The 18856-nt window shown below is 54.2% G+C and overlaps 1 protein-coding gene across 3 annotated transcripts; it reads left to right on the top strand.

The window, feature by feature from the left end:
* The first annotated feature begins 1441 nt into the window (after nt 1-1441).
* Vegfa (vascular endothelial growth factor A) lies at nt 1442-14784 on the top strand. 3 transcript variants are annotated; one of them, XM_085679331.2, is made up of 8 exons: nt 1442-1566; nt 3640-3688; nt 6369-6565; nt 7357-7433; nt 7731-7760; nt 9484-9555; nt 10718-10849; nt 12897-14784. In XM_085679331.2, the coding sequence occupies exons 3-8, from the start codon at nt 6380-6382 to the stop codon at nt 12916-12918; spliced, it is 519 nt and encodes a 172-aa protein (XP_085535457.1). In that variant the 5' UTR covers nt 1442-1566; nt 3640-3688; nt 6369-6379; the 3' UTR covers nt 12919-14784. The 3 variants fall into 3 exon arrangements, with proteins under 3 accessions (XP_085535457.1, XP_085535458.1, XP_085535459.1); XM_085679332.2 differs by lacking the exons at nt 1442-1566; nt 3640-3688; nt 6369-6565; nt 9484-9555 and having other exon boundaries at nt 6629-7433; XM_085679333.2 differs by lacking the exons at nt 1442-1566; nt 3640-3688; nt 6369-6565; nt 9484-9555; nt 10718-10849 and having other exon boundaries at nt 6629-7433.
* The last annotated feature ends 4072 nt before the right edge of the window (nt 14785-18856 follow it).

Here is an 18856-nt window from a genome sequence, read left to right on the forward strand (position 1 = left end):
AAGGAGAAGTCGAGGAAGCGAGAGACCGGTCAGAGAGCGCGCTGACGAGCGAGCAGAGAAGGACAGGGGCAAAGTGACTGACCTGCTTTTGGGGGTGACCGTCAGAGCGCGGCGTGAGCCCTCCCCCTTGGGATCTTGCAGCGGACCAGTGGCGCTGACGGACAGACAGACAGACACCGCCCCCAGCCCCAGCGCCCACCTCCTCGCCGGCGGGCTGCCTACGGTGGACGCGGCGGCGAGCTGCGAGCAGGAGCCGAAGCCCGCGCCCGGAGGCGGGGTGGAGGGGGTCGGGGCTCGCGGGATTGCACTGAAACTTTTCGTCCAACTTCTGGGTTCTTCTCGCTCCGGAGTAGCCGTGGTCTGCGCCGGAGGAGGCAAACCAATCGGAGCTGGGAGAAGTGCTAGTTCGGGCCTGGAGAAGCCGGGGCCCGAGAAGAGAGAAGAGGAAGATAAGGAAGAGGAGAGGGGGCCGCAGTGGGCGCTCGGCTCGCGGGAGCCGGGCTCATGGACGGGTGAGGCGACCGTGTGCGCAGACAGTGCTCCAGCCGCGCGCGCGCCCCAGGCCCCGGCCCGGGCCTCGGTTCCAGAAGGGACAGGAGCCCGCCAAGGCGCGCAAGAGAGCGGGCTGCCTCGCAGTCCGAGCCGGAGAGGGAGCGCGAGCCGCGCCGGCCCCGGACGGGCCTCTGAAACCATGAACTTTCTGCTCTCTTGGGTGCACTGGACCCTGGCTTTACTGCTGTACCTCCACCATGCCAAGGTAAGCGATCGTGCCCGCCTGCTGTCGCCGGGCCGTAGCGAGCGCCTCTCCCGCTTGGGGACGTGCGTGCGTACGAGCGCGCGCGTGGGGGCTTCGTGCCCCACGCGGGTCCTTGGACACCGGGCGCGAGGCGTACCCCTCTGTCGTCGTACGTGGAGGGGGTGGGGTGCGTTCTAGGTGGGAGGGCGCCAGGATAGTCTCGCCGCCCACGCGGGCCCTGCCCACCCACCAGAGTCACCGCACGTACGATCTGGGCCGAGCAGCCGAGGGCGGGAGCCAGAGGAGGAGGCCGAGGGGGCTGGGCTTGCGCTGTGGCTGGCGGCAGAAGTTTGCTCCGGGTCGCGGGTCCCCGGAGAACTGGAAGTCCGGGCAACGGGGGCGGGAGTCCGGAGCCCAGCGGGCATGCCTGGGGGTGCTCGGACCTTCGACCGGGGGAGGGCAGAGATCGTGGAGGGGGCAGGGCGCGAGCGACCGAGGGGGCTTTGCTGTCACTGCCGCTCGGGTCTCTTCGGCCCTTGCAGTGAGTTTGGGAAAAGTTTTAGGATGGATTGCTGCGGGGACCCTATCCCACTCCTCCAGCTTGTTGGGCCACCTGCGCTGCGCCACCCCCTCCCGTCCCCGCTCGCGTCCCGCGCGGTGCCCGCCCTCCCCCGCCCGGCCGGGCGCGCGCGGCGCAGAGCCGATTACATCAGCCCGGGCCTGGCCGGCCTCGTGTTCCCGGAGCCGCGGCTGCGGGAGCCGGGAGACCCGGGCGACCAGCGGCGCCCCTCCCCCTCACCGGTCCTCCGCAAGGAAGGTGACCTCTAGAGGTATCCCCAGCTCCGTGACCCGGAGAAACTCCCTTTCCTCCGTCCCTAACTTCTACCCGTGCCTTGCGCTAGAAAGAATTTCCTGACGCCCCTTCCCCATTTTCCCCATTTCCTGCCTGGTGCGTAGAGAAGCCCTTCCCACCCTTTCATATTTTCCTTTTCTTTGAGAAGACTCATAGAACCCTTTCTGACCTCCGGGTCCAGTGAAAGGACGGTGCCTGTCAGACGTGGGGGTGCTGAGGCCCACCCTCGGGTTCTTTGTGGAAACGCTAAGTTTTGAGTTGGTGAAGGTGTGCTTCCCTCTTCAGCAGCTCTATCGAGCTGTGCTCAGCTTCTATGGGGATAAGTGAAGGGTAACTGACATCACCCCACTTTCCCCCTTCTGGAAAAATGGCGTGATATTCGCTATGACAGGGGCAGCCTGGAACTAGCCTTCCCCACACCTTTGGCAGGATCTCCCGTCAGTATCTCATACACACTTTGCCCTGGCAAACACGATGCTCAGAGAGCAGGTGGTTTAACTCTGAACTCGCCCACCCAGTTTGCTTACTAAGGGGTCCTTTTATGCTCTTTCCCGCTAATACTCAGCTAGAGAGACCACTTGGAAAGGGGGCAGAAGGAAGGGTCCCTGCCACCATCCAGAGTTCCTTAGACCCTGGCACAAAGGCCTTGGCTCTGGGCCTCCATGTGGGGAGGAGGGGCAGGAGTGCCTGTCCACAGTATGACCTTCAGAGGCCCCCAGAGAAGGGCACCTGGCCAGTCCCTGCCCAGAACCTTCCCATCTGGGAGGGGGTTCAAAGTTTCTGGTCTTTTCTCCGTTGGGACTGAGATAGAGGACTAAGGGAGATTGTCGCGAGGGTGTTGAGCAGGTAGTTGAGGGCCTGAGGAGCAGAACCCAGGGCTTGCCTGAGGTAGTTGCAGTGGGAGACTGGCTCTTGAGAAAGGCCACCTCTGACCTTGGCCCTGGTGGCAGGGCTGAGGGCCCTGGAAGGACTGCAATTTGGGCACTGCTGGTGGAGAAAGAGAGACAGACAAGGGTGGGAATCCTCAGGGCAGTTGGAGGTCCAGGTTGATGTGGAGCATGTGGCTGGGGAGTTGGTGGGATCAGAGCCCCCCAGGAAGGCCTAAGAGCCTTCACTCTCTTGCTCCTGTCAGGTTCACAGGGCCTTTTTGTTGACCTTTACAGCTTCTGGGGAGGGGAGAAAGGAGTTGTTGGGGATGAGGAAGGATGTGGGGTTCAGGCCTAGTGTGGAGCAAGAGACCCTTTGGGAGCTGGGCAGTTCTGAGGAGAAAGCTCCCATGGCTCCATCTGAGCAAAGTGCGCTGCTTAGGTGAGAGGCTTGGGCATGTGGCCGGAGTAGGAGGCTAGCCAGGCTTTGGAACTGTGTTCAGGCTCCAGGAACACAGGGGTGGGAGGAAAACGAGACTCCCTTCCTTAGGGTCCTCCTTGCTCTCCACCCCTTGAGCAACCTGTGGGTATGCTGAATATTCCCGAGGCCAGGGAAGGGTTTGGATGGGGGAGGGTGGTTGGTGCCCTTCGCTCCTCTACACCCCCTCCCTCCTCAACACCAGCTCTCCCTGGTATTTGTCATGTCAGCAGGAGAAGGTCACCATGTTGTTTTTCTCGCCCCTAGTCCTTCCTTCCTGCCCTAGTCCAAATTTGTCCTCCTATTTGACCTTAATACTCACCCATGGCTTTGGACCAGGGAATCAGGGGCAGTGAGAAAAAAGGGGGGGGCAAACATGGAGAGGTGCTGGGGGCCTGGACAGCACAAGCTTCTGGTATTTTCCTCGTGCATTGCGAGCTCCCCAGCACCTGGTTAGCCTTTAACTTTCATGGGTTCAGACTTGAAGCAGTCCAGGGTAGCGGGGTTGGGGGGGTTGCTCGCTGTGGACCTGCAGGGACCCCTGACTGTTCCCTGTCTGACTCAGAAGCTGTGTTGAAGCTGGAGGCTGGGGGTTGGGAGAGCGGCGAGAGGGGATCAAGGGATTCAGTGGCCTGGCCTTTGCGCTCCTGTGGCTGCCTCTGTCCTTGCCTCTGCTAATGGTTTTTACTCTTTGTTTTGTCCCCAGTGGTCCCAGGCTGCACCCACGACAGAAGGAGAGCAGAAAGCCCATGAAGGTGAGTCCCCATGCTCTTGGATGGGACCCCTCCCCTTGTCTCGAGTATGGTGGATAAGCCCCAATCCTCCTTTTCAGTCCTGGGGGTGGGGTAGGGCACAAGACTCCGAGGACTGTGAGTTTAGCTCTTGTATTTCTTAAGGTGCCTTCTCTTTGGCTTTCTGCTAGAAACAGGACTTGTTGCTTTTTTCTAGACACCCTTTCCAGTAAAATCTGATCTGGAAAGGTTGCCATGCGCATAGCTGAGGAAGGTAGGGTTCAGGCTTTCCAGATGTTCAGGGAGCTATCCCTTGTGTCTCTTACTCCAGATGTTCAGGGAGCTATCCCTTGTGTCCCTTACTCCCAGGGGAGGATGAATGCTTACTGCCACTTCCTAGTCAGCCACAGCCCACCGTGGAGGCTGTGATCCTCCCTGTGTGAGCTGGAGGCGTGAGACTGGAGGCAGGATAGGGGGGTGCCCTGATCGGACGCCCAAGCTCTGGGCTTGCCTTTCTCTGAGGATGGCAGCTTCCATAGACTGCCTTTGGGTGCTGTGAACTTCCCTGCAGGACCAGCAGAGGGCCGGCTGTAGCGCTCAGGCGCCCCGCCCCCCTGCCCAACCCCGAGTCCGCCTGCCTTTTGTTCCAGTGTGGTTTGGAGTACCGGGATCCTCCCATTTCTCTGGGGACGCCCTGGCTCTCCCAGCACTGAGTGTGGCCTCTGCTCCAGCCGGATGCCACTCCCCCAGTGTCCTTCCTCTGTGTAGGGAAGGCCCTGGGGTCTTCCTCTAGGCTAATTTCCCTGACCCAAATCCAGTGTGGCTGCTGGAGCCAGCCAAGGAACGCTGGTGATGTCCAGCCGGTTTTGCCTCCTCCCCCAGGAGTTCTTTCTCTGGCCCAGGGCCTGGCTTTCTGCCACCCCCTGGCCCCAGCCACTGACAGGCCCCCACTTCCAAAGTGCTACCCACCCCTTTCTGCTTCCTAGTGGGCTCTGAGGTCTGGGAGAGGCAAGACAAATGGTCTTTGTTTGATAGAGAAAAGGTTGTCTGCTATAAATAAGGAAAACCACGAAAGCCTGACACTGGAGTATATGTGTGCACACGTCCCGAGTAGCAGGACAGCTTCCCTTCGGGGCAGGGGCCAGGCTCCCATGGGTGCTGGCCAAGGCACCTCCACCCCCTCTTGGGGATCTTTAGAAAGAATTCTTTTTGCCTCCAGCCCCATCCCCATTCATTGTTCAGCTTCACCTTTCTATTGCCTGCTCCTGTGTGGGCCTCTCCTAGCCTGGGCCACCTCTGTCCCAGCCAAGATGAAGGGTCAGTTAAAAAAAAATTCTGGGTTAGTCATCTTCCGTATAGACTCTCCTTGAAAAGAATTTTTCAGATCTGATCTCATGAACTTTTTTTTGGGGGGGGGTGGCTATGTTTTGCGTTAACTCTTTGGGGGTAGACAAGAATTCTGTGATTATTTGTCCAGAGAGAAAATAGAGCCCTTGAGCAAGTCAGAGGGGTGGCAGTTAGGTGAACCCCATTCCTTTTCCTCTTAGACTTTGTCTTTACCTTTCTGGGAAAAAAAAAAATCACAACGACAACAAAATCTACACAAGAGCAGGGAGGTTTGGCTGTGGCCCCAGGTTGAGGGTGGGGGTGTAGTCTCTGGAGCGTGCACTTAAAATGCCTTAGTGACATTCCAAACTTTGTCACCTGAAATGAGAAGCGTAGAGTTGTTTTCGGGGCTAGCAAAGAGAGACAGAACCCCACCTTCGCGCTCACTGAAGTGTCTTTAGAGGTCAGGCCAACCTGCTTCTGCAGACAGCCCGCTGGAGGCCCAGAGACTGGAGGGACAGACCCAAGGTCACACTAGCGCTGGTCAGAGCCTGGGCCCCGTGTGGGCTTGTGTTCTTTCTTCTCTCACTTCAGGAGCAAGCTTCTGTGGGGTAGTGTTAGGGGTGTGACCAGAGTGGCCAGCTGAGCCACCATTTGGTGTCCCAAAGAAGTCCTGTCCTTCTCTAGTGCCTACTTCCTTGGCCCTAAACTCCCTTCCTGCTCACCAGTACCTCTGGCTGCCTGGGAAACTGTCTCTCGCTTGTCTTCCTCCAGCTCAGCTTCTAGAATTGCTTTGTACAGAGGCAGCTCCTGTTCTTTCCATGATGCAAACAGGTTGTCCTCTTGGGCGGGGCGCTTAGTGCTGGCAGGACCTGCGTGGTGTGCCTGCCCATTGCCACCTGCTGAAGTCTGGGGAGGTGGGACCGGCAGGTGTACGGTGGCTCTTCAAGCATCTGTGTTTGCACATGTTGTAAGGCTTTGCAATCATAGCCTGTTCTAACCGCTTCTTACCAGCAGTGTGGCCTTTGGGACAGATTGTGGCATTTCCCTGGGCCTCTAGGTCCCCATTTATAAACTAGGGTCTTGGTAGTAGTACTTAGCGGTAATGTGCGGAAGAGTGTGTGCTGTGTCTGCATGGCTTACTGTGGGGTCCAGCGTGTGCTTGGTGTCATAGCTGGCCCAGGAACTTGCCCTGCTGTGACAATGAGAACGAGTGAGATGTGTCCGCCTCCCCTGGACCTGAACCTAGAAATGAATGAGGGAGACGCTTATGTCAGACTTTTAGAAGAACTTCGCTGATGTGGAAGCTGGGTGGGATAGAGGCTGATCGCCTTTGTGTTAGCTCCCCGCTGACTCATCTGTCAACCCTCCCACGCAGTGGTGAAGTTCATGGACGTCTACCAGCGCAGCTATTGCCGTCCAATCGAGACCCTGGTGGACATCTTCCAGGAGTACCCCGATGAGATAGAGTATATCTTCAAGCCGTCCTGTGTGCCCCTCATGAGGTGTGGGGGCTGCTGCAACGATGAGGCTCTGGAATGTGTGCCCACCTCGGAGAGCAACATCACCATGCAGGTAGGTGCCTGTGACATAGGGGGCAGGGAGTGTAGAAGGGTAGGGTGGTACAAGGATGGGCATTAGAAGGTTGTCTGGGCCTCTGCCTGGGAAACTCTGATAGGAGGAACTAAATTGGGGTTCAGGGTGAGGAGATGAGGTTGGGGTTCATTTCTACTATGGGGAAGAAGACGCCTGCATTTCTGCACTTCCCTGCACTCGTTCTCAACGGTTTGACCATCTCTGCTTTGATGACCTTTGCTCCCTCGGCTCCACCGGGGCTGATGACAGCAAGTGCCCTTCTCCTTCTCTGGGGGAGCAGCCCCAAAGCTTTCCCTGCTGAAGGGCTCCATTTGGGAACTGGATGGAACTGTAGAGTTAAAAGCCAGTCTTGGGGTGCTACGGAGTAATGGGTGGATCTTGGCCCAGACGGGGTGGAGAGTGGGAGGGAGTTGAGTGACATGGGGTGGTTAGCTCTTAGGTAGCTTTTAGGGGGTCAGGGTGAAACTTGGGAGGGGATGAAGGAGGGGAAGGGATGGGGATGGTGAGAATCCAGGACCTGAATTCCCAGCCTGGCCAACCCTTGCAGCTATGTCTGCCCTCAAGAGCAGGTGCTTCTTAAGGCCAGCAGGACTGGGGGAGTTGGGGTGGCCCAAGGCTCTTTTCTTTTAGAGCCCTGGTCCCCCTACCTCCACCACCTATCCCTGCTCAATAGAACCCCTGGGTGCTGAATGGCAGGAGCCCCGGGGTGTCCCATACGGGTATGGCTGGCTGGGTCACTAACCTCTGTGATCTGCTCCCTCCCTCTGCAGATCATGCGGATCAAACCTCACCAAAGCCAGCACATAGGAGAGATGAGCTTCCTACAGCATAGCAGATGTGAATGCAGGTGAGGACAGAGAAGGGCATGCTACATTCATTAGCTCACGGCTACCTTCTAGCCACTGTGTGACCTTGGGCATTTGACCTCAGTGTGCCCACCTCATGTGTGTTCCCCGCATCTAGAAAACGGGCTCGACGATTCAGTGTACCTCACCACAACTTTGTTATTCTGCATAAAAATTAAGATAGTGTTGCTAAATCAACATCGTGTTATTACCAAGCTGTTGTCATTGTCACCCGTGTTGCTATCGTCATCTTAATTCCTCCGTATTTTGTTTTCTTTCCCTTTCTCTACCCATTACAGACCAAAGAAAGACAGAACAAAGCCAGAAAAGTAAGTGGCCACATGTTAACACTTTTTTCCAGTTGTCTTGGTTTGGGGCTTTCGGCTTCCTCTCTCGGGTGCTCTGATGGCCTCAGTGGGTTGGGGCATCGGATGGGTGGTGCTATGGTGACAGTGGGGTGGAGCCAGCTTCAGGCTGTGGCTCTAGGATGGTGAAGAAATCCAAGCTGCAGTCTGTTGTTCCTTCTGAAGAAGATGCTACTCCCCTATCCCCCCACCCCAAGGGCTCAGGTCCCTTCTGGGTGGCACTCACTGTTTCAGTATGAGTGTGGAGGGGTGCTGTGGACGCTGGCACCCACAGCAGAGTGAAGGACAGGGAGCTGGTGCCAGAGGGCAGTTTCTCTGTATCGGAGGATGTGGCCTTGTTCGGTAGTGACTGTGACTGTCCAGATTTCTTAGGGTCCCGGGAGATTTCTTGGTGTGAGTATGCTGTCTGTAAGAGAGGGCCAGGTAGCAGACTCAGCCCCCTTAGTGGGGTAGAAAAAGTGGCATGGTGGCCATTTTCTGAGCCTTCCAGTTGCTTGTTGTGTAAGGTCAGGTCAGGACGGGGTGGGGGCTGGCATCGCTGGGGAAATGAACTTGCAGGGAAGGCGCGACTGAGAGAGAGCACCCATGCCCTCTCCCCTCCCCCACACCCTTTTCTGTCTGCCCTACACTTGGGGGACTTGAAGTCCTCATGCCTCTGCCTAAGTCCCCAGATTCCAGGACTACTGTGTCTGTCAGAGCAATGGTCAGTGAGCGAGCGAGCGAGCAAGAGAGACAGGGTGCATGCTGCAGGCGAGTATCCCTGTGTAGAGAACTTTCTCCTTCCATCCTTCCAGTGCTTTCTCCCAAGCAGGACAGACTTGCCCTCTCCCTAGGTCCCTTTCTGTCTCTCTCTGCCTGTGATGGACAGACTGCCATGCCTTAGAGAGTGCTACTTCCCTGGAGGGTGGCAGGCTATAGCCTGTTCCCCTCAGCTGTTCCCTAGATGTCTGCTTCACCCACAGGGAGAGCGATAGGGTTCGGAAGAGGGTCTAGTGGCAGGCTTTGACAAGCTGGGGAGAAGGGTTTCAGCCAAGTGTCCTGGTCCCCTGGTCACACACCCATGCTGCGCTCCGCTTTACTCCTGGCCCCTCCATCAGTGCTGGACTCTGAGGACACCCAGCCTCATCTCCATCCCACGTGCCCCCATGTCCTACCCTGACTTTTGTGCCATCTCCCAAGGGCACAGAGGCAGAGCCCCCATAGGGACCCCTGCTATCACACTTAGAGGTAAAGGCAGAAGTTTCTGAGGCCAGCCCACTCCCATCCATCTGTAAGGTTTTGAGCCACACTTTCTCCTTAAAGTCTGGCTTAGACCTTCGTAGAACCTCCTGACCTTCGGGGTCTAACTGTATTTATTGGCTTGCTGGACAAAGATCTTGCCCGTGTCTTTGCACCCTGCCTGGACCAGGGGCCACATGAACCTAGAGACTAGGCCTTGCACAGTGTCCACTGCCCACCCAAAGCCCTGCCTGGAGCTGGGGTTGCCACCCTGTGGTGGGCAGAGTGAGGAGAAGGATGTATGTTGTCCGGCCCCCCGCCCCATGCCCGTGGTCCTTCCTGGAGGCTGCTCCAGTCAGTGACTAGGACAGCTTTGGGCCCCTTGCTCTTGCCTCTGTCTTCTTCATTGCGCCTCTGTTCTCTTCCCTCTCGTTCTCTTCCTGTCTGTTTCTATTTTTATATTTTCCAGAAAATCAGTTCGAGGAAAGGGAAAGGGTCAAAAACGAAAGCGCAAGAAATCCCGGTTTAAATCCTGGAGCGTGTACGTTGGTGCCGCTGCTGCCTAATTCCTTGGAGCCTTCCTGGTCTCCAGACAATCGCCTGCAGTTCCCCTAACCCCGCCTCCCCTCCCCAGCTCCCCTCTGGCTCTTCTGCCCTCCTGCCGGCCTCAGTCTCTCTCTCTCTCTCTCTCTCTCTCTCTCTCTCTCACTCACTCACTCCACTAATGGCACCAACGGGTAGATTTGGTGGTGGCATTGCTGGACCAGGGTTGGGGTGGGGTGGGTGGGTCTGGTGCACTTAGGGAGGGGACTCTGGCTTGGCTGGGCACCGACTTTCTCTCACCCACTGGGCATTGGTGGTGGGGCCATTGTTGCCATGGGTGCTGGGCACTGGGGCCCTCACCCAACTGGTTTCCACTGCTCTAGGCTCCTGCACATGTCTGGAGGATAAGGGTGGTGAGGAGGGCGGATGTGGCGTGAGTTACAGGGTATGATAGTTGGGAAGTCGTTGACGCTGGCCCGAAGGTGAGCCTGGATGGGCCAGGTACGGTGCGGCAGCCTCTTGTCATCGGTTGGAAGTGCTCTGAGTCCTGGACTTGAGGCTCCAGGAGGGGACAGTCCTCTATTCCAGTCCAATCGAGATCACCCACAGAGGTCTACAGAGGTCTCAAGGGTGGTCACTTCCTCTGGTCTGCAAGTTGTGCTGCTTCTGCAGGCCTCGCTGGTGAACAGTGCCTCTGGACTTAGCTTGCCTTCTGCTGACCCTCTCCGTTGGAGGAGGGTCTGGGCAGAGGTCCTTTTCCAGGGAGAAGGTGCCTCTGGTGCTCTTATGAGTCACTCCTCACTGTCCCCAGCAGGTAAAGAGTCAAGATGTGTTCTGGGAACTGCAGCAGTCAGGGCCCTGTGGCCTGAGAGAGGCCATGTCTTGGTGGGGTGCAGCATTGCCCCTTATGGCAGCCTTCTCCCTGCACTCTGCCCGCCTGTGCCCTCATCTTCCTGTGGGCAGGTGTCCTGCCAGTGCCGCGTCTCTCTGCTACTCTCTCTGTCTTCTGCTGGAGCGCTCGGATCTTTCCAGGATGCGGAAAGGGCCTAGGAGCCAACGAGCTGGGTGGGGAAGCGTTGCGGACGTGCTAGGGGGCGTTGCATGGGTTCTCTCCCTGCTGATGCTCTAGCTTAGATGTCTTTCCTTTTGCCTTTTTGCAGTCACTGTGAGCCTTGCTCAGAGCGGAGAAAGCATTTGTTTGTCCAAGATCCGCAGACGTGTAAATGTTCCTGCAAAAACACAGACTCGCGTTGCAAGGCGAGGCAGCTTGAGTTAAACGAACGTACTTGCAGGTTGGTTTCCAGAGGGCGAGCAAGAGAGTCAGAGAGGGGCGCCACAGATACGGGAGAGAGAGAGAGAGAAAGAGACACAGAGAGAGCACGCTTGTGAGGGGCCAGCTGCTTGCTGCTCAGCTTCTAGCTGCCTGTGTGGTGATGGCTGCCTTCTCTGCTCCCGAGGCTGTGTGGGGCCTCCTGTCTGGCCTGGGAGGCCTGCTCTGAGGTGGCCCTGATTGCCTGAGTGGGTAGGCTGCTGTGGCTCAATGTGATGGTGTGGACCCGAGCTGTGTGTTGTGTCCTTCGGTCCTGCTGCTTGTGGAGGCTGTCGGTGCTGCTGTTGTTCATTCTCCCTTCGGTGCTAATGCTGAAATCTGAAAGAAAGTCCTCCCAGGTATGGAACGTCTATCACAGTGTTCCCTGGCTGCACCTCTGCCCCGAGAGCCTGTCCATCCGGGTCTCTCACCACTCGGGTTTTTTTTTTGCTGGGGCTTGGAGTCTTATCTCCTGCTGTCTGTGTCCCCTTCAGACTGTGGCTACTTGAAGAGAGGCTGTTCCCCTCAGAGTAGGAGGCTTGAGGGCAGGCCGTGTCCGCCTCAGACTGGGCTTTCCTGAGAGTGGCCCTCTGCTGTTGGCTTCGGCTGGGAAATTCTCCCTGCATGCATCAGAGGACACTAGATAACTTAGTCCTGCATCAGTTATGGCCAAGAGTGACAATCCTGAACACATGTTTCCAAATGCTTCTAGGGTGGTTGCAGGAACGAGCCAGGTCCCCTCCCCTGACGTGACTGGGAGCACCCTAAACCCGGGCCTGCTTCCTAACCCTTTAGGATACCTAGATGTCTATTCTTCTGTCCTTTGCCCTGTGGACCAAGGAAATGTCAGGCTTATGAGTGAATATTGTATATGATCACATATACAATGTGGGGAGGTCCAGAGCACAGGGCTGTAACTGGCAGCTTACAGTCTTGATGTCCAGACAGGCGTTTATATCAGCGTGCCCTGCCCTGAAGATGGCTATCATCTGGGGAAGCAGGACTTTAAAAGGGATGGCCCAGATAGGGCCAGGCTCCCAAGTAGTCCAAGGGTTCCTTGGTGTGTGCCCCCTTCCCTGCCTGCATCCTTGTGTCTTGTGGGTGCTCAAAAGACACCGGGGAACTGGCCTTGGCTGTCGTGGAGCTGTTCCTGCGGCGTCCTGTGGGAACACTGTGTTAGGGCTGTGGTAGGGACTTTTCCAAACCCAGGGCTGGGTGACGGGGCTCGGTTCCCCGGAGGGTTTTAAGGAGGATAAAGACCTTGGTGTTGTAGGGTTTCTGGAATGAGCTGGTAGCTAATTGAAGTTACCTGACTTCCAGAGACCCAACCTAGTCTACTACCGCCTGTGTCTGGGGCAGAACCCATGTTCTCAGGCTGTCCTCAGAGTACCCAACCAGGGGCAGGAGTATGAAGAGAAACCCTCTGCTTCAATAGGAGCAAAGCCACTGAGTTGTCTGACCCCAGCGTAAGTTAGACATGTGGTAAAAGACAGGTGGCCCCGTCCCTGGACCTGTGGCTACCAGGCAGCTCAAGATGGATGCTAAGGCCGAGAGAGGTGTGGGGAGCATACCTTTCGGGAGCTCCAGGACTTGTCCTCCCTTGGGCAGACATCCCCCCCCCCCCCAGTGCTGCTCGGTCATTGGCCTAGCTCCAGGTCTCTTTCCTGTCCACTGCCTACTCTTCTAAACCCGCCCGAGAGCCAGAACGGACAGTCCTTCTGCAGGACCCTCTCCCAGCTACTACATCTAACCCTGTCACCATCTGCTGTGGAATGTCACACGGGGGCTGTCCTTTTATTGCTCATGTGTTGCTTTGCGAGTATTTCCATGTCTGTCTTGTCTTCCGTAGGTCGCCATCTTTAGAAGGCAGGGCCGGGTCTCTCTCTCTCTCCACCGGGACTCTGTCTCACCTGCACCTTGGGGGACTCTGCTCCTGTAGTGCCAGCCTACAGGGACCCAGGAGGGTGTTTGCCTCACTGCCAGGCTCCTGTGACCCTAACCCCCCTGCCTCTTTTTGCCACTCCCTGCAGATGTGACAAGCCAAGGCGGTGAGCCAGGCTGCAAGAAGGAGCCTCCCTCAGGGTTTCGGGAACCAGCCCTCCACCATGTCACCACCACACCGTCATCGTCACCATCGACAGAACAGTCCTTAATCCAGAAAGCCTGACATGAAGGAAGAGGAGACTCTTCGAGGAGCACTTTGGGTCCGGAGGGCGAGACTCCGGCAGAAGCATTCCCGGGCAGGTGACCAAGCACGGTCCCTCGTGGAACTGGATTCGACATTCTCTTTTACTTGCTGCTAAATCACCAAGCCCGGAAGATTAGGGAGTTTTATTTCTGGGATTCCTGTAGACACACCCACCCACATACACACACATATATATATATTATATATATAAATAAATATATATGTTTTATATATATAAAATATATATATATATATTCTTTTTTTAAATTAACTTTGCTAATGTTATTGGTGTCTTCACTGGATGTGTTTGACTGCTGTGGACTTGAGTTGGGAGGAGAATGTGCCTCCTCGGATCCTGATAGGGGAGACAATAGGATGAAAGACTCCGGTGTGGTCTTTCTCAGAGAGGCTGAAGTCCTTTTGCCTGCCAGGGCACGGGGGCACACTGGCTCACTTCCAGAAACACGACAAACCCATCCCTGGCCCCGAGTCAAGAGGACAGAAAGATGGCAGATAAGGAGACAAAGACGCTGGTTCCAGCAGGAGTTCGGGGAGCTTCAGGACGTGGTCTGCTTTGTGGATCGCCACTAAGTGCTGCAAGAGCATCCTGCCCCTCTGGGCACTGCCTGGAAGAATCAGGAGCCTGGCCAGCCTTCAGCTCTCTCGTCCACTTCCGAGGTGCCCAGGAGGCCTCCCACAGGTGTCCTGACAAAGAGTAAACAGTCGGTGGAAGAAGAGGCCTGGCGATGGCTCCTCCTCCTGGGAACCCACCTCTCCCTTCCCCACTTCCTGGGTTCGACCCAGGGGAACCTTGTGTGCTCAGACCATTGAAACCACTAGTTCTGTCCCCAGGAGACTTGGCCGAGTGTGAGTGGCTAACCCTCCCCCATCCCACCCCTTCCCGAGGCACAGAGCAGTGGGGCAGGACCCGCAAGCCCCTCACGGAGGCAGAGAAAAGAGAAAGTGTTTTATATATGGTACTTATTTAATAGCCCTTTTTAATTAGAAATTAAAACAGTTAATTTAATTAAAGAGTAGGGTTTTTTTTCAGTATTCTTGGTTAATATTTAATTTCAACTATTTATGAGATGTATCTCCCGCTCTCTCTTGTTTGTACTGTTCCGATTTTATTTTTGTTTTTTTGTTTTTGTTTTTTTTTGGTGTGTGTGTGTGTGTGTGTGTATGTGTGTGTGTGTGTGTATGTGAAATCTGTGTTTCCAATCTCTCTCTCCCGGATCGGTGACAGTCACTAGCTTGTCCTGAGAAGATATTTAATTTTGCTAACACTCAGCTCTGCCCTTCCCTTGTCCCCTCCACACATTCCTTTGAAATAAGGTTTCAATATACATTTACATACTATATATATATTTGGTAACTTGTGTTTGTATATAAATATATATATATATATGTTTATGTATATATGTGATTCTGATAAAATAGACATTGCTATTCTGTTTTTTATATGTAAAAACAAAACAAGAAAAAATAGAGAATTCTACATACTAAATCTCTCTCCTTTTTTAATTTTAATATTTGTTATCATTTATTTATTGGTGCTACTGTTTATCCGTAATAATTGTGGGGGAAAAGATATTAACACCACGTCTTTGTCTCTAGCGCAGTTTTCTGAGATATTCCGTAGTACATATTTATTTTTAAACAGCAACAAAGAAATACAGATATATCTTAAAAAAACATTTTGTATTAAAGAATTGAATTCTGATCTCAAAGCTCTCCTTGGTCTCTCCTTCTCTGGGTCCTTCTGTCCCACTCTCCCTCCTCCTTTGGGGAACATGGTGTCTGTCTTAGGTATGGGAAAATGGCCCCTGGGTTGTAGTGTATGGGGTAACCCATCCATTCCTGACTCAGTACGAAGAGTGTGTGCTCTGAGGATGGGTGGAGGGTAGATGACCCCTTAGCAAGCAGTCCTCACACTATGCAGAACTCACCTAGGCAGGAGTAGGACCAGGCCATGTCTCCAGTGCCACCTGGAGACTGGAGAAAGCTGTTGGCTGCAGCCGGCCAGGAGAGGGAACCGGGTACAGCTGGGGTGGGAACTGTGACCCCAGTGTGCAGTTCACTTCTGTGTAATAAGTGCAAGAGTCCAGTAGACTCACTGTTTCCCTTGTGCAAGCCTTTCTGTCCTGTCCTAGTCCCAGGTAGGATCCTGCTTTGATCTGACAAAAGGAGTATTGTGTCTCAGTCTGCTTCTAGCGCCTTATCCTTCAGATTGCAAACAGAGCTGGGGCAAACACTGGCCTGGCTACATCCTAGGGCACTCAACAAAAAGCAGTGAAGGGTGATTGGTAGGAGATAGAGAAATTTACTTCCACAAATGAGAAAATGCGTCAACACTGCCAGGAGCTTGGAGCTTGGCGCTGGGGGTTCATGGTGCAGGTGATTTCTCATGACATAGCCTGCAGACATCTCTTCAGGGTGGATGAAAGGCATGTTGGAGATGGGTCTGAGTGGGTATTGAACCTTAGGCAGAAGGGCTGAGCAAAGGCCTGGAGGTGGTACTCCAGCAGGGCGCAGGGGTTGGGACAAGACAGGAAGTGCCGGTATCGTAAGTGCAGTAGGGGATGCAGGTGGGCATCTTGGTTCCAGATGTTTTACCAGGGTGCCTGGCAACAGTGGGGGAGGGTACCTGAGTGCGATGAGGTGACTTGGAAAGCAGCAGTGTGGTCCACACGGCAAGCACGTAGGCAGGGAGGACTGGAGGCGAAGTCCTGCCTTTCGGAAGCTTTGGCTTGGTGCCGATCCTTTCCCAATTGCTTACCCCACGTGGGCTGATGTCTGGGGAAGGCCCAGTGAGGTAGATGCTCTTGTATCCACCTGGAACTTGGCCTCTTAGGTTCTTTGGCTGGTTCTCCTGGAGCAGCCAGAGTGAGCCTGGTAAAGGAGGAGCCAGATCATACCACTTTTTGGCTCAAAACCCTGTAGAGACTCCTTTTTATCCAGAGTAAGAGGGCCCTGCACCACCCAGCTGCCCCTGTTTTTCAGTGGCTCACTGGGTTCTCATTCATCTTGGGCATGTGGCTTCCACCCTTCTGTTTCTCAGATCTTGGGGCCTTTGCAGAGGTTGTCCTCTGTATTTGGGACACGCCGTTCCACATAGGACATGTGTGGTTTCAAACCTTCAAGTCTTGTTCACTTTTCGGTGAGGCTTCTTGACCTCAGCACTTACAACCAAGCCTACTCTGCCTCCGGACTCTTCCATTTTTTCTGTTGTGTGGAGAGTACATGCATGCACATGTGTGCACCTGTATGGGGAGGACAGACATGCTGGCTGTCTTTCTTAATTGCTCTCTACTTTATTTTTGGGATAGCGTCAATCACAACCTGGAACTCACTGATTTCGCTAGCCTGGCCGGCCAGTGAACCCCAGGAGTGCAATCACCTGTGTCTGCCTTCCCAGTGCTGGGACTACAGGTGCATGCCTCTGTGCTGAGGCCCAAGCTTAGGTCTTTGAATCTGTGTGGCAAGCATTTTATTTATTGAGCCACCTCACTTCCCCCTCTTCCTCTTCTTCCTGTTCCTCCTTTTGAGTCAGAGTTTCTCTGTGTAGTCCTGGCTGTCCTGTGGAACTCACTGTGTAGGCCAGGCTGGCCTTGAACTCACAGAGATCTGCCTGCCTCTGCCTCCTGAGTGCTGGGATTAAAGGTGTGCGCCACCAAGCCTGCCCCCTCCCCTTTCTAGGACTTTTTCCGGCTACCTTCTTGCTGAGTCAAAAACAGTGCCGGCCAGTACAAATAGCACGTGGGTCACAGGGAATTTATTTGTTGGTTTGAGCTGCATGAGTACTAAGCATATATCATATTTCTAGTCCATATACTTTAAATTTTTGTAGAAGTCAGGTTTTAAAAAGAAACGGGTAAAATTCATACTTATATTATGCTTTATTTAACAGTATACATGTGAAATATCTCTAAACATTTAGTCAAAATGAAAATTATTAGAGAGTTGTCTTTATTTTAGGGGTATCAGTTTCTTATTTACTTCTTTTATTTATTTATTTATTTATTTATTTATTTATTTATTTATTAGACAAGGTCTCACTGTGTAACTCCAGCTAGCCTGTATTTGAACTCATACAGAACTGTCTCCCTCTGCCTCCTTGAGCGGTGGGATTAAAGGCATGTGCCTCCACACTTGGCTTTGGTATGTATTTTTTTGTTTGTTTGTTTTGATTTTTGGGACAGGGTCTTACTACGTAACCCTGGCTGTCCTGGATACCTCTATGTAGACCAGGCTGGCCTTGAACTCACAGAGATCCTCCTGTCTCTTCCCTCCCAAGTGCTGGAACTAAAGATGTCTGCTCTGGAATGTATTTTATACTTATCACATATGGCCACATCTGATATACATATATGCCTGGCTTGGGGCTGCCATTTTGGACTGTGTAACTCTAAAAGTCACTCTTCTCTTTGCTCGTTCCTTCACATATGCGTGTGTGTTCCTACACACACACACACACACACACACACACACACACACACACACACGGCTTTGAAACTGGTGCCCGAAGACAGGACAACTTCATTCTTCATTCCGAGACTGTGGCAGTGGGATGTCTGCAGAGACGCCAGGAGAGACTGGACAGGTGGGGATCTGACGGGGCAGTGATGGCTGGGCACAGAGGACCTGTCCTTGATGCCAGCCGTTGTCTCCTTTAAATCACCCTAGCGAAGGAGCTTGTTGCTCACTATTGCTTAGGAGAGGAGATGCTGGAGGCCCAGAGAAGTTAAATAATTTGCCTGAATTTTTACACAGCTAGTAAACAGCCCGGTGAGAATTGAAGCCAGCTTTCTCGACTCCAAGTCTAGTACTCCTTCCCACCCCACCACAGCCGCCCCGGGCTAAGGCAGGACACCAGCAAATAAAAGAGAATCGTCTAGACTGAATACAAACAGGCGGAAGAAAAGTGGGACACGGGGAGGATGTAGCAGTGGCCAAACCCAGGGCCGAAATCCAACTTCCCTATGCACGGTAAGGCTGGGCTCCGCGAGCAACGTCTCCAGGGGCTGGGGCACGTCAGTTGAAGATCGGAAACCTAAGCACGCAAGAGGTTGCAACACGTGGGCTTGGACAAGAAGAACAGTCTTGAAATAGACCATGGAGCAAACGGAGACAATGAAGGTGCTGTAGATGCTGTCCCCGATTGTCCCAGGGGCCCCTGAAGACCTGCTCCACCCTGTACTCCGTTTCTATACTTTCTTTTTGTCCAAAGGAGTGCTATCCAGTCATGGACCACAAAAGCCTTTAGAGTCCTCCTTTGTCCAGGGCCCCTGGGGCCACTCCCTTCCCTTCCACAGCTTCTCCTGCAAGACGGGTGGTTGATCCCCGCAGAACCAGGTGATCCTGGGCCCATGTCACCTGTTAGGACTATCATGGTGATGTGTCAAGAATTCTTCCTTTCCTCATGCTGTGTCTCCCAACAATGGTCACTCAGCCCTGCCTTTTCCATCTTTGGGCCTTGCTTTGATGAAGAACATTAGCATCGGAAGAAACATTTTGGCCCTTCCGGGAGTAGGTTTCAGCAGACATCAAACCTTCTGATTTTATTCTCTGGGAAGACAACTGCCATGCTATGAGAGGGAGAAGAAAAGGGAAAAGGAGTCGCTAGCCTCCAGCTGCCCTTACCACCCCAAGCCGAGGCCCCAGATATGCAAGTGAGGTCGCTGGGGCTCTTTAGTTCTGGGGAACCGCTCTACTAGGACCCCCCTCTGCCCAGACATACAATGGTGAGCTGAGAGTGTGAGCTGCAGGTAGCACAAAGTTTTGCCCACATTTCTAGAATGA

This window comes from Myodes glareolus, chromosome 18 (genome assembly GCF_982192425.1).
Source record: "Myodes glareolus chromosome 18, mMyoGla1.1, whole genome shotgun sequence".
Classification (NCBI taxonomy): domain Eukaryota; kingdom Metazoa; phylum Chordata; class Mammalia; order Rodentia; family Cricetidae; genus Myodes; species Myodes glareolus.

What these genes read in the sequence shown, in the direction of transcription:
- Vegfa (XM_085679331.2), top strand. Translation starts at nt 6,380, where the DNA reads ATGGACGTCTACCAGCGCAGCTATTGCCGTCCAATCGAGACCCTGGTG. An exon ending in AGAGCAACATCACCATGCAG is followed by an intron (nt 6,566 to 7,356) that starts GTAGGTGCCTGT and finishes CTCCCTCTGCAG; the next exon opens with ATCATGCGGATCAAACCTCA. An exon ending in GACAGAACAAAGCCAGAAAA is followed by an intron (nt 7,761 to 9,483) that starts GTAAGTGGCCAC and finishes TATATTTTCCAG; the next exon opens with AAAATCAGTTCGAGGAAAGG.